The sequence below is a fragment of the Charadrius vociferus genome, unplaced genomic scaffold, assembly GCF_000708025.1.
Source record: "Charadrius vociferus isolate BGI_N301 unplaced genomic scaffold, ASM70802v2 scaffold3, whole genome shotgun sequence".
NCBI lineage: Eukaryota > Metazoa > Chordata > Aves > Charadriiformes > Charadriidae > Charadrius > Charadrius vociferus.
In genome coordinates, this window is record NW_009647748.1 from 124,001 (window position 1) to 138,950 (window position 14,950).

Consider the following 14,950-nt stretch of genomic DNA (forward strand, 5'->3'; position numbering starts at 1 on the left):
AATATGCAACATATTGCAGATGCTTGTGTTGTTTCAGCTATGTGAAGGACTTCTGAAAGACCATTGACTATAGCAGAAGGGACAGGCAGCATCTTTTCATTGCTGGATTACTACATTATAGCTTTGATCTCTGGGTTGTGGGAATACTCCGATCATTAAAAAGCACACAGGATACAGTTGTGTCTCTTTATGAATTCCTAAAGCATGTCAGGTTGTATTTCAAGCCATTTCTTTGCTTTTATAAGCATGTATTTCCTCTTGCTTATAACTTTTCGGTTATCTTATTCAGGTTTGGAACAGGGCTGGAAGAACAACTCAGTTTCGGTTCGCCTGACAAATAAAGTTAACTGTTTTCTATTATTTCACAAATAATAAAAAAATAAATAGAAACTTTTTGTTTATTTTCAAAGTATATATTATGTATGGGGCTTTTCTTATGCTTGAGTGGAACTCTAAAAGGAACATCAGTTTATAAAGAGAAAAGTGGATGTTATATTTTAAAACTGCAACATAAAATATTGTGACAATCTCACTTTTTTATCTCTGAGCCATAACTAATTGTTTATTTTTTGGTTGACCTAAGTCTTAATTTTTAGAATAAATACAATTCTAAAACAGCAATTAAAAATTAATTTTCCCTTAGCTTTAATTCTGATTGATGTGGTAGCTGGGATTTTATTTTGTATAATTCTCTCTTTCATGCTTACCAGGTAGAAATAGATTTAGTTTATTTAACTTTCTCTTTCTGTCTTCATAATATATTTCCCATCAGACAGTTTTGGAAGTTTATTTAGTCTGTATTTACTCTTCCTCAGATGATGAACAGGCGGTATGAGAGAGACAGAAAATCAGGCAGGAAAGGAAATGCCTCTGGCATACCATAAAGGTCATTGTAACAATCTCATAATCTCATTTCCTCTTTAAAGTTTACCTGGGAGTCCCAAACTTTTTTTTTTTTTTGCTTTAGCTCTGCCACTATGTAAAAAAGGAACTCAAGCCACGTGTTGCAATTCTGTGGTATTGCGGTGAAACGGAGCATCCCTTTCCTTTCGGAGTTTAGAAGTATTTATAAGGGAGCCAGCACTTTGCTTCCTTCAGATCACAAAACGAACCTGCCTGGCAACTTCAGCTAACAGGCATCGCAGGAGAAGGTGAGAATTCCTTTCTTCTCTGACTCTGGGGCAACACAAGTCTGGTACCAGCTGCTTCAGATGAAACTAATGATAACTTACAATTATTTATTTTATTTAAAAGTGTATTTAAACAGTTATCATGACATTTTTCTCGGGACAGTATTTATATGGTTATGTGCCTGAAGTTAAGCATATAATGTATATATGTGTATAGCTTATATAGCTTATAGAGTTGTTATCTGACTAACAGAACAGCTAATGTTGTAAGGTAATAATCTTTTGTATCTTACCAGTATTCATGTTGCTCGGGTGTGTGCATCAACAAATATGTATTTATGGTCATACTGTTCTCTGTTTTAAGAAACATGCGACACAATTGACTTGTCCCTGCCTTGAGCTGGGACTGGTCCAGATGATGTCCAGACGTCCTTTCTGACCAAAATTATGCTGTGATTCTCAGTGAAGGAATCTGTGCTGATTTACAGCAGCTCATGCTCCAGATCACAGGCAACATATGATGTTGGTACACTCTCCTCATCTATGAAGTGCTCAGGCAACTGCACTGATTAGTGATGTTCAGAAACTGATTTTATTTCTGATATATTTTTCAATAAAATTTTGAGATGGGGGGAGAGGATGTTCTCCTCCATCTCAAAAATGTAATAATTTTCTATGAAAATTGTTAACTTTTTTCATCAAAAGCCTGAATCGTGACGCTTCTTCATAAAACCAGGGAAACTTTTCTATTTTCAAGGTTTCAATTTTGATGAAAAGTTGATACAGAAAAGAAGACATGTTTTACACCCTTCTCCCAAGTTTTAGTTGGTATTTCAGATATTGGTTTTATGAAGGATAGTGATGAATGCCATGTTACAATGAAAGAAATGATCATCTTTCTGGAAGTCGCATATTTTTCTTTCTCAAATTACAGATAGTCCTGCCTGCAGTAGAAAATCATCAGGAGCTAAGAATGTTTGCCTTTTAATGAGGCAATATACAGCTGATAGGCTGCCTGCTAGTATCTGGCTTTTCACTAAGGATCCTGCGTCTCTCTGAGTACAGATGCAATGTGAGCTGGTTCCTCTTCTAGATACTCTCTCCGGATACTATACTTGTAGCTTCTGGTCCCATTAATAGCTGTGCTGTGCAGTGTATAAAATCAGATGGCATGCTTTCTTGGCATTGGCCCAGAGACAGCTTACTTCTGATCAAGATTAAGTACTGCTAATAACAGCAGGAGCTTCTAGTTAGTAATAGATTTGGTGCATTTAGAAATACACACATACTCTTCCTCCATAAACCCAAATGAAAACATTTTGTAGCACATGAGAACAAATCAGAAGGGCTACTCCCCTTTCTCTGAAAAAGACTGGTTTGGGAGGAAAAAAAAAAACAAACCACTTAATTTTGTGTTTTTCAGGTGCATTCAGACTCCCACTGTAGTCAGAATAGACTTTGAAAGATACATTCACCAATCTCTTTTTCGAAGTCATACTCCTATTCATTTGGCTTAATCTCCAGTTGAAAAAGGTCTGAAAGTGTATCTAAATAACCATCATTAAAGTTTTTTATGCACTTAGTGATTACTACAATATTTGGCAAATATGTTTTGTGTTTCATGAAGAGCTCTAGCTTTATTTTGAATTCAGGACAAGTATACATTTATTTCTTTTCTATACAGCTACATACTTACATATTCTCAAGTGAGATATATGTATATGTCTCAAATGAACAGAGCAACAAGGATAAACATATCCCGCCATTTCTGCAAATACAGCTGTGGGAATGAATCCAGCAGGATGTCTGAAATTGCTTGCAAAATTAATTAGGCTATGCTGTCTCGGGTGGGTAGGAGAACGAGTCCCAGTTAGGCAAGTGTCAGTGTTGACAACAGCTCTACACTGCATTATTGACACGCTGTCGCTTGTTCTCACAGAGATGGTGAAGACTACAGTCCAGCAAAACACTTCAGCAGGTCCTTAATTTAATTTGCAATCCTTTGTTTTAATAGTACTATTGACATGCTTAAACCAAGGAATATAATTATAAGTTTTGTATGACTGGAATTTAATGTCCATTGATCCTTTAGTCCAATGCCTTGTTCATGCAACGAGCTTCACTGGCATCAGCAGGACTTTTCTTGTGTGAGGAATATTTAACTGAGGGACCTGGGAATGCTTCTGAGCTCCTGACCATCTGAGACCCATGCAACACAACAATTTCCTCTAAGTTCCATGATTTCTTCTCTAAACTGGTTTGTGGTGTGAATAACAAGCGAATCAAAGTCTTGGCTTAAGCTCCAGTGCAAACCTGATATTCAATTTTTATGTAGTCTAAGAGTTCTTAGAATGGGAGAATGTTCCTTAGTTCACCGGAGCTGACTCTGTCTTATTATTATCCTGTCCACCATTGAGCTCGATTTCAGTACACACTTAACAATCCTCAATGCAGTTTAGTTATATATTTTTTCCCTAACTTTCATTATTTTCCTTTGCTGCCCTTCTGGAAGCGCAGTGGAAACTGAGGGAAAATGGTAAGCAGTCTTCACCTACTGAGACCTACAGCTGACTGTAGGGCACAAGGGTATTTCAGAATTATACTTGTGTCCGCCAGCCCAGAATTTGTTGACCATAGTGTCTTAGGCCAAGGTTCCTCCTATTTCTTTGTGAATAAATAGCCAATTAATTGGTATTAATGGAAAAAATCTTTAAAAGTCCTAAAATGTTATACAACAGCCGTTCTGAATATTTGCATTAGAAACTGTCTTATTTCCTATTCCCCATTCTCTTGTTTCAGTTATGCAGTCTGGAAGCAGAAACAGTATCTTGTGACTTAAGTAACAGCCCACAAAAACACAAATGAAGAATTAATTGTCAAAAAATATTTCACAGTAAAACCTAAAACCTAGAAATAGTTTATCCAACTTTTCTGGTAAATAACTTAAATGTAAATATATTTGTAAAAATATAGGTTCAGTAATAAACAAACAAATCTTCTGAATAACTTACCAGAAAATTGGGCAAAATTCAGATAATCAAATTTGCTGTTCTTATTCACCCAGTGTAGCTCCATAATCCAGCCTGTCTTCAAAGTGATTATCCAAAAAGAAAGACCCTAATGAACATGAGAAAAGCATTCTCAATTTGATTGTGTTTTATTTGTAAAAAGTAATTCAATTACTTTTCCCCTTATCTTTACATTAAAAAATGATTTATCCTGTGGGTTCCCTGGGCAATACCATGGTGCTGAAAACTGCAAATGTATTTGACGGTATTGAGAATAATCTTTGTGTTTGAAGTCTGTAAGCTTTACCTTGCCTGTGCTTCAAATATCCATAAGCAGTTTGGTAAGCGTCCTAGAGTTGCATGTTTTCTGCCATTTTAGGTTCAGCATTTGACATTTATTTCTTGGTGTTTCTTCTTTGTGGTAAAGTCTTAAAGCTCTCATTCTGGTAGTGAAATGCTCTGGTGAAAAGGTCTTAGAGCTCACTGGGACTCTGCTTTCTTGAGCTGGGTGCTTGCTGTGGTGTTGGCACACTAAGAAACAAATGTTTGCCGCTTCTTGCATGTAGAAGAGTCTCTAAACATGGTTGGGGAGCCTGTGACAGCAGTGGTAGACCTGAGCGATGACAGTTAAATTTGAGAATTAGTACCACACAGAAGCGTAGGTGAAGTTCTTCAGCCAACCACAGCAAAGAGACAAGAGGAGATAATGTTTCTTTAATGGAATTGTTCCAAGTTATCTTCTTATGTGGTGAGTCTTCTAATTTGGAAAGACCAGCAGGGGACTTCAGAGTTACAAAGGGGCCTTTAGAAGACCACATCTCCCTGTTGCAGTCCACTTAGCTCTGCTGTAGCTCAGCGATCCCCCATTCCGTAGTAATTGCTCCACTGGGACCTGGATGATAGGAGTACAGATTGTTCCCTGCAGAAAATGGAACACTATCAGCTACTGGCAAATACAAACCACTTACCCAGAGCTTCTGTCCCTCCCACTGCGCGCTCGCTCACAGACCTTTGACACTGAAGAGGGGAAAGCATTGTAGCTTTGCACCATAGCAAAGCACCATAACAGGGAATGGTTTCATGTGCCGTTCTGTGAGCCAAGGCCACAGGCCACGTGCAGGAGGAATACCTGGGCTCAGTGTATCCTGGCATCCTCACCTTTAAAACAAAGGTACCTGCTTACTTCCCATGGTTATGAACCACTATAAGATCCTCTGGGAACATGGGAAAAAAAAATATTCTTCTGCTAAAATGTCATCCCTATTGATCAGCAGGTTCTAGATACATTGTAAATTTCTAAGTAGAACCTCTTCTTGTAGTAAAGATTTCCAAGTGATGGTGAAGCCTTGGGAAAGAAAACCAGAGATTTGTTAGCAGTTTTCCTGGAGAGTAGTGCTGAAAAAAAGGGCTCAGTTCAATCTTCACACTGTTAAGTACAAGTAGCTGCTAACATGTCTTTCTCTGCAATGTCCAGTGTACGTCATAGAATCAGAGTGGGATGATGAGACACCAGCTAAAAGAGTGGAGCTCACCTGTAACACATCTGATGAAGCACTGCCAGTTTACTGGAAAAAGGACACTGAACTGAGAGGAACTGGAAAGACTCTGATTGCCGAAGTGAAGGAGTTCCCAGATGCTGGCAACTACACCTGTCTGACAGCTAATACCCATGAAATTGTCAGCTATGATTTCTTCCTCATAACTAAAATAGACTCCAATGGGCAAATGATAAGGTCAATTCTGAAAAGCTTTAAAGGTACGGTCATAAAATGATGTGATGCATCTTGCTCAGCTTTGTGCATTGAGCTTCCTAAGGACCAGAGGGAGCTCCCTGGAGAAATATCCACTTTAAAATGGGTCCTCTTCAAATGCTTTACTGATTACTTTTGTGGGTCTGTTTATGGTGCAGCTGATGAGCAGCACAGGAATCTGTTGCCATGGGATTAATTTAGGACTCTCTAGACCTATAGGATAGAGTGATGGTAGGAATGGTTAGATACAGGATAACATCAATACCACACCACTTCTTTTCAGTGGGTGAGCAATTGACTTACTTTGCCTCCATCCCACAGACCCAGCACTCAGGAGAGGCTTCGCAAAACCAGAGCTACATGATTTGACAGAACCAGGGACTGACCTAGATTTTAAGTGCTGTTGTTTGGGCTTCTCCATTCACAATTAACCCACTGAGACAAGCCTGTGATGTTCTGCATTTTCTGCATCGAACTTACTCATCTGTCTCTCATACTGCAGTCCTTCACTGTAGTGCCAGCACCTTATGAATTTCCAAGGCTTTTTCCCTGGCTCCTGGACCCACATATCAGGTGCAGTAAGCCGGTCTGCCAGTCGGCTACACCCAGGGTACAATACAGAGTTGGTGAGAGTCTGCAGTGCTGGGCAGCAGAAACGAAACACATGCCTGTACTGAGGCTTCATTCACTTCTCACGCTGGAAACATTCCCAGTGTGTGAAGCCGTGAGATTATCCATTGCGGGCACTGTCATGCACAGGGTAACAAACACAGAGGTTTGCAAACTGAATAGCTGCGATGTTTCTTTGTGAAAGGAAAATGGATGTGTGGATAAATCTCTTACTGACAGCTATCTGCAACAGCTTGGGTATGCTCTAGCTCCTGTCAGTAGCCACGTAGATGTGGTTAACGTGGTGCCATGTAAACCAGCCTTCAGCCACTAACTGTGCTTATATGGCTTTTTAACTCCAGGTTGCTGCCCAAGGGGCAGTGTGAGACTGTGTCTGCCTATGGACCCACCACCTGCCAAAGTAGATGGGAGTCTGTTGAATTACTGTTTTCTCTCTGCTTTGATCGTTTTGGCAAAAAGAGTAAATAAATCACGTTTTCTTTCTTTTTCCATCTAGAGCCAAACAGGACATTTTTAAAATGTGAAGCAAAGAACTACTCTGGAATTTTCATGTGTTCATGGATGACAGAAAATGAGAGTCCAAATGTGAAGTTCACAATCAGAAGTCTAAAAGGGTAAAAGCTTGTACTTTCCTTAGCAACCTCATAGTAAGGCCAGAAGGGCCCTTTGTGTTACTCTGTGTAGGAGATCCTGGTTTTTAGGCTATTGAGGACATGTAGAAGGCGAGGAATCCCACTTCCAGAGTCTGAACATCTGCAAAATGTTTTGAGCCATCACTGGGACTAACTTAACTAATAAAGGCATGGAAGTTACTCAGAAATTAACAAAGACTTGAAAATGGAACAACCCCCACTGGACTGTTACAGCTGCTACAGTACAGCCACAGAATCACTTAAGCAATAGCAAAAAAACATCATGCAGGGGAAAGAGAGGAAGTTGAGCCAAATGCAGAAACAATCACAGCACTGAGTCCCTTCGCAGCAGATCCAGTGAAATTAAGGGAGTGGGAGGGTGCACCCACTGCAAAAGCCACATGTCCACTGACAAGTCTCTGTTGAGGAACGCTGCAGAAACCTGCGAGGGAACTATGTGAGGGGAACCTTGTGGGGATTTCCTACCTCCCACTACTCTTGGGGTTTCTCCAAAACACGGACTGCTTGAGCAAAGGTCACTTCAGTTTGTTAAAGAAGAAACAACTGCAGCGTTTTGTTTTCCTTAATGCAAAAAATAGAACCAGATTCAGGTAGTACTTTATAGATGGCTTATGTTATTTATTTCCTAATGGATGCATTTTAACCTTCCCTTATTTCTTTCAGCAAGGTTTTGGAAAGGGCTAAGGAATAAAGTAAGATACTAGAGCTTGTCATGGGACAGTGGTAATAAGAAATTATATATCCTGGTTTACGTTTAAACACTAATTCCTTCTGCTAAGGCAGAGGGGCTTTTGTGACTTTACATTAATATGTATACAGCACTGAAAATGTAAGAACTCCCACTGAACTGTTTCTGCAGCTGTTGAAGCACAGACATAAAATGATACAAGCACCATTAAAACATTACCTTACCAAATACATGTTATTACGGCTTCAAATTCTCAGAACAAACCAGCATTTCCAGTACTTTTCTCTGTTCTGTATTCAGCTCTCAAGGAGACATAACCTGCAGCAGCCCTGTAGCTCACACTGATAAATCAGTGACAGAATACACAGCCCAGTGCCAGAAAGAAAACTATTGTCCATTTGCTGAAGAGCACCAGCCAATTGAGATGTTCCTGGAGGTCATTGACGAGGTGGAATATGAGAACTACACTAGCAGCTTCTTCATCAGAGATATCAGTGAGTAGACCAGAAATCATGGTTAACTCTTAGCTTTATTCTTGCTACTGATAGTGGAACTAACAACGGTAGCTGATCAAACCAAGCTTGGGAATCCCTGCCCTATTCTACTGTAAATCTGCATCAAGCCCCCAGTTACTGGAACAGGGGAAAACAAATCATAGCAGCAGTCCGGAAGAGGATGAGGAAGTGAAGAAGCAGCATCTCCCTAACTTGTGACCTCCAACCTTCTCACCCCCACATCTCAGAGAAGTTTCTGTAGCCTTCTGTATGGACATGTTTTGGAAAGGATATGTGGGAGAAGTCAGAGAATAACCAATAGCCCAGCAGGCTCTTCTCTGAGAACTGCAGACTTAATCGGGTGATGGTTAATGCTATGTATGCTTCCCTCCTGATCCATTCTTACAGATGGGCATCCAGGGCAGGTTAATAGAAACCAACAGGAAATAAGAGGACCATTTGTGACCACAATGCCACAGGCACAGGAAAATGAAGCAGCATCCTAAAGAAACAGATGCTTTGCTGAACACCCTAATGGTCAGCAGGGGTTGAAGATACTCCTCTGTGTCCAACAGAGCCCTCTGCAACCCTCCAGGCAAAAAAAAAGAAGGCTCTTACCCAGAGAGACTCTGGGAGTGTGCTTAATTTTCCATAAGAAGCATACAAGGCAGTTCTTACACATTATGCCTACTCCTCTCTTAATCTCATGGATCTCCCAAAGCCAATCCCTACAAAGCTATCAACAGTAGTACACCAACATCTGATATTATGCAGCTAATGTGAATTAATTCCTTCTATATTTTCTCTTGCAGTAAAACCTGACCCACCCCAATGTCAGTATGTGGCCACAAATGGAACAGTGACCTGGACGTATCCCAGAACATGGAGCACACCGAAGTCCTACTTCCCTTTGACTTTCAGGGTCAAAGTTGAAAGTACAAAGAAACACAAAAGCCAGGTAGAGATACAACATTTGAAACACAATTTTCTTGCTTGAAGAATATAATAATATATATAAAATTTTATAAAATAATATATAAGCTTAGTATGCAAGAATCATGGACTAAAATTAAAAAAAAAGAAAAAAGGATGCTGAGACCCAAATGTGGCGAGGTTCTTTCTTGGCAGAATCAGACCTCCTTCCCAGTCCTGTGAGCAGTAAGATCCAAACAACACACTCTGGGGTGGATGCAACCTTGATGTAACTGGGGAGATAAAATCGTGCCCAGCATTGCATAGGTGTGCTAGCGTGAGAAATGTATTTACTAATTCATTAATAGGCTGTGTGGGTTCTAATGTGGGAAAATCCCAATTTCCAAATCAAGAAGTCTAGGACCTGTTGCACCGATTTCCTTGTGTGTTGTTTGTACCTGGGTAGCTCAAACTTTATAGGTGAATTGGCAAATAAGGAATCAGTGACTCATTTGGTGGCATTTCTGTGGAGACTGGCGAAGACTACAGTCTTTGCCACTCACTTTCCAGTTACTAGTTAATTGTTAACTAAACATTTCTACTCTGTATTAGCTTTAAATCACAAAATGGTTTTGCTTCCTTTGCTAATGCTCAGATACACTAAAGGGTACACAACAGTAGTATGGCAATTTGCATAAGTTGCCACAGAAATCAGCAGCAGAACTGGAAAGAAATACACAAACCAGTTTCCTACAGTGCAGGTCCTTAACTGCAGTGCTGCTATTCCTTGGTCCAGCGATCAGAAAAGTAAACAAATGTCATGATGGTTCCAGTTTGTCAACTGATTAAACCAAAGACACTAGAGGATGTCTTTTTCTATGTGAAAAAAAAAAAAAAAGCAAGCCCGTACCAGCAGATGGGGCCATTCTCCTAGTGCTGACTCCTTGACTTTAGCAGAGTTGTTTTGTGCAATCCATTAGGTCGAGAAACCAGCGAGTCTGCCGAGTGCTTCTTGTATCAGCCACAAGTCCTCGGTGGAAATTTCAACGATACTGAAAAGCAGCAACTTCTGTCTTTTAGGTTTTCCACTCAGGGAGAAGAAGAAAAAAGAGAAAACCCCACAAAAACAAATAAACCCTTTGTTTTAATGACTTTTTCAGTGTGGGGGTTGGATCACTTTACAACACTAACTTCAGTGGAAAGTGGGCTTTTTCGTTTGTTTCCACTGAGGCTCAAGTTCTCATAAGTCCTCATGACTTTGGTATCTGTGGGTGACAATTGGTGCCTCTGACACAACAGACTACCAGTGGGATTTTGGAGTTACACGTGCTTGTTGCAATCTATCTGGCACTTTACTGTATGTTCTGCATGACCTTTACATGATGGAGCTGTGCCCTGTTCATAGGTCTACGATGCTGATGAGCAGTCTATTCAGATTCCAATGACTGGGCCAAAAGACAAGATCTTTGTGCAGGCCAGGGATCGCTATTACCACTCATCCTGGAGTGAGTGGTCTTCACGTTGCAGGTAAGACTTAAGAACTTTCTACTGGAGAAGTAGGGATGATTCCTTACCTAGGACAGTAAGCAGTCTATGAACTTATTGTGCTTCGTAAATACTCATTTATTTCACATTTCCTCATAACCGTTTTTGTCTCCTGAACATTTTTTTCATGAAATATCGATAAAAGAATAAACATGTAAACGTATTGGGCTGTCTAAACAATGATTCTCTTAAAAAAGTAAAATTGAAGAAACAATTAGAATCCATTTAAATCAGAGAGGAAACAATGGATGTAGGTTCATGGACATGAGTAGGGTTCTACCTAACTGGGCAAAGAATACTTTATAATAAGTATTCTTTAAGAAATATTTGGCTGTTGCTAGTGTAACCCATGCTGATTTTCATCCTTTCTGTTCATTGATAGCTTATGAATCAATGTTGAGCATCCAAATACAGCAGACAATCCCTATACAGCCAAGTTTTACCAGTAAAATGAGAAAGGGATTGAGAGAGAGAGAAAGAAGATATATTTGCTATTACAGATAAAAGCTTTTAGCAGCTTCGGCTAGTCCTAGGAATGGCTGTTTTCTTTTCCTGTGAATTGATTAGCATTCTCTGACAACTCTAAATTACTCTTAGCATAGCTTTCCAGGTCAGAACATATTTTTAAATATGGAAACAGCCTCCTTCAGATCAACACCAAAAAGAATTATGCAGATTTTTTAATCTTCTTCCACTCTTGTGTTTTGTAATTTTGGAATGGTATTTTTCAATTAGGTGTAGATGTAAATTGCTCTGACCCACAGGTTTCCTGAGTCATACTGTTGAAAAGTTGAACATTTGTAGCCCAATTTAAACACTTGAAATGAGATCACACTGTTCTGTGGACTCAGTCTTCATCGGTACAGGGGTATTTAGAGATACCAATGGGAACTGAGGGAAATTTCCAAGAGGGCCATAGCTGAACGGGTGCCTAACTATCATCAGTTGAAGATGAATCACAAATCTCCATCAGACATGGGAACTTCTGAGCCTTGCATTAGGCCGTCCTGAGTCCATTAGAGAAATTGAGTGGTGGCATTTCACTAGATGGCTCAGACCAGAAAAGCTTTATTGAGAAATGGACTAAAAATCTAGGTCTGAGGAAAATAAAGATAATTCTTATGTAAATTTCCTTTCTCTTATTTTACAGATAACCAGTCAGAACTTCTAGGAGAATGGCACAGAATGAATTAGCACAAGAACATAAGCATAATTAGAAGAAAAATATGCATTTGAGATTATTAAGAAGCCATACTGTATCTTTTTTTGTAATAGATTAATATGGTTCTGATTTTAGCAGCTCTTTTAAATTCCCCCAATTTGAGTAACACCTTTAGCATGCATCATGTTATAGTAACATGTATTTTGATACATTGCTGTCAGCTATTATTGTAGGTTCTGCATATTATCGTATTGCTTTTATTTATTTATTTATTTATTTATTTGTATTTATTTACTTGACATGACTTGCAATGCCAGACGATGGCAGTTGCTATTTAAACTGTTTCATGTGTTAATTTATTCGGAAAGTAACTTACTGAAAGAACCGCTTCAGTGTTCCATTATTTAACTGGTTTATTATTTATTTATTTATTTATTTATTTATTTATTTATTTATTTATATTTTGTTGAAATGTATCAGCATAGAAAGCCTTGGCTGCGTGAAGCAGCATGTGTCAGGGCCATCCTCATCATCCGATCTGATTGCAGATGTTTTAGTAAAAGAACGAATTGCAAGTTCAAAGTCCTAGAAACGTTAGCTGCTGCATTGTCAGCTGTCTGTGCTTACATCATGTTGATGCTCAGCTGGTGAACGCTGCAAATGGTTGTTGCGTGAGAAATCAACCCCTCCCAAAGCCCTGCACTTACAGCTGAACCCAAGCTGCAGTGGAAGCAATGGGAGTGCTGGCGTTGGTTGAGAGAGTCCTGTTGCCACCTCTCATCGACATGAAAGGCAACGGGCGCCAGTAGCAGAATATAACACCTCCTAAACACAACTCCCTCACTTTCATGCCTGTGATCATTCAGAGACCTGGGTGTACCCAGTGCATCTCTTGCAGTGGAGTTTTCTGACAATAAAATTAATTCAGACCTGCTGTGCCACAGGCAAAACCACAGGGCACAAGTAGTCAGGAATCTGCAACCTAAAGCAAGGCAGCTTAAATTATTTAGAAGTTTAACTGCAGTGTATCTGTTATTTCAGAAAGCAATTGGTAACTGGTTTTATATGTGGATGTTAAGCACCTAATTAGAGTTTTAGAATACAGATTTTTATAGTTCATTTTGAAAGTATTTCCCTAGTATTGCAACATGTGCTAGGTGTCTTCTCAGAACCTTAGGAAAAAAAACTCAAGCCCTGGTTCTGAACTGCTTACAGTGTAAGTCCCCGGGTCTGGAAAGAAGCAGAAGCATGTGTTAAAGCCTGTACATTTTTGTCAAACCACTTAAGTCCTGACTTTCAGGAGGGCAAAATACATTAAAATATGTTTAAGGATTTAGAGCTTAATCCCTGACAAAGGATCACTGAAATTAAAGAAAGATTTCCATTGTGACTGTGCTTCCTTTTTTTCCAGTCTTAGAAATGGCTGGCAATTTCAGGTATTTAAACATTTAAATGTGGGAAGTATCTGATATTTCAGAAAACTGTTGATAATCTAGCTACAAGTGCTGTCAGCGTTTATTAATATTAAGTGTATGCATCTTATTTTTGCTACAAATGCAATTTACTGTGCTTGTTTTACAAGGGAACTAATAATAAATACATCTGAAAACAAGAAAATTTGGTTTACTTGTGATCTTTTAAGAAGAATGGTTAATATCACTCTTCACTTTCCTATGAGAATATTATACACTACTGCTGAGGCAACGTCTGTAGGGAGAAGTTATGTTACTGATTAATGCTACCAGGTTCATGACCTGTAAAGCTGTACAGGACAACACAGAAAAGTGATGTCTGTTAGTCAGCAGTCTCCTCTAAACCCTCTCCTGTAGGCTAAGAAGTTATTGTTTCTTTTGCAGTCTAAGAGTACGTTGAAGTTTGCTGGCCTTTGTGGTCAGGAGGTTTGCAACTGAAACCAGGCTGACATATATCTTGAGGTCTTTGAGGTTTCTCTCTAATACTGTTGGTACAGTGTTCAGAATTAGTAGGACTTTCCTGTTCTTCAGATATCTGGGTTGAAACCCTGGCACCATTGAAACCAATCATTGAAACCTCTCATTAACTTGGATTCAGCCTAGTTTTCACTCTCAGAAATACTCAGGCTAAATTTACAAGTATCTCGATGAGGGCTATGTTGATCTATTACCTTTAGAGGAATATCCCTTTCTGTGCCATGATCCCGTAAGATGAGTTGAACCTTCCTACAGAAAGTTTTTCTGGCACAGATCATGAGGTAACGAGGAGCCGGAAGCGAGGAAAGTCATTGTCTAAGATTCTTCAGAAAAATAACAAAGCACAGCTTGAAACTGCCCCTTTTTCTGCAGAAATCAAGTTAATTGAAAGATGGCTGCTCTCTAAGACATAAAGTTGGCTTCAGTCCCTGATTACCCATTTCCTGGGCCTTATATGGATCCAGTGCCTCTGAATATCTTCTCCAGAAATTGTTAGTCAGTCTCTCATCTCCAAGGAATTCTCTAGAGTGTACCAAAAGGCGTTAATGTTACAGCACAAATATTCACTAGGGTGGCTCCATACATTTCCTAACATACTCCATCCAGTCAAGAAAATAATAGTTGATGTGTCAGTTAATCTTTGTACTTCTCTTCCTTAATTCCTCGTCTTTGTGCACTGCAAATAATCTGGAAACGTTCTTATAAATGTCACAATGCATATACTCAATCAGGCTGCACAATGTACAAAATTGCCCCTAAAAAAACTTTAGATTGCAAAATCAAAGCTTTTGAAATAAAATAATGATAGAATTAAGCTTATTCCTGGGGCTCGATGGTTTGACAATCATTAATTACATAGTCACATAATAAGTCTTCTACTGGACCCCTGTCTTACTCAGTGACCCACCATTCTCTGGGAAGGGGCAGGTCCTCCAGCTTTCTATTCATACTCATCATTCAACACGTGGCTTTAGGTTTTGCCTACCACACCTCCCTAAATCTGCACTGAACAGAGACTGACTAATTCC

At 39.3% G+C, this 14,950-nt stretch overlaps 1 protein-coding gene across 1 annotated transcript; it reads left to right on the top strand.

The window, feature by feature from the left end:
- The first annotated feature begins 3,578 nt into the window (after window positions 1–3,578).
- On the top strand, window positions 3,579–10,823 carry IL12B (interleukin 12B). The gene is given in 6 exon segments (XM_009882075.1): window positions 3,579–3,666; window positions 5,613–5,894; window positions 7,016–7,133; window positions 8,161–8,354; window positions 9,167–9,312; window positions 10,672–10,823. Coding segments are annotated over 6 exon segments (954 nt in total). The 3' UTR covers window positions 10,798–10,823.
- Window positions 10,824–14,950: the final 4,127 nt, after the last annotated feature.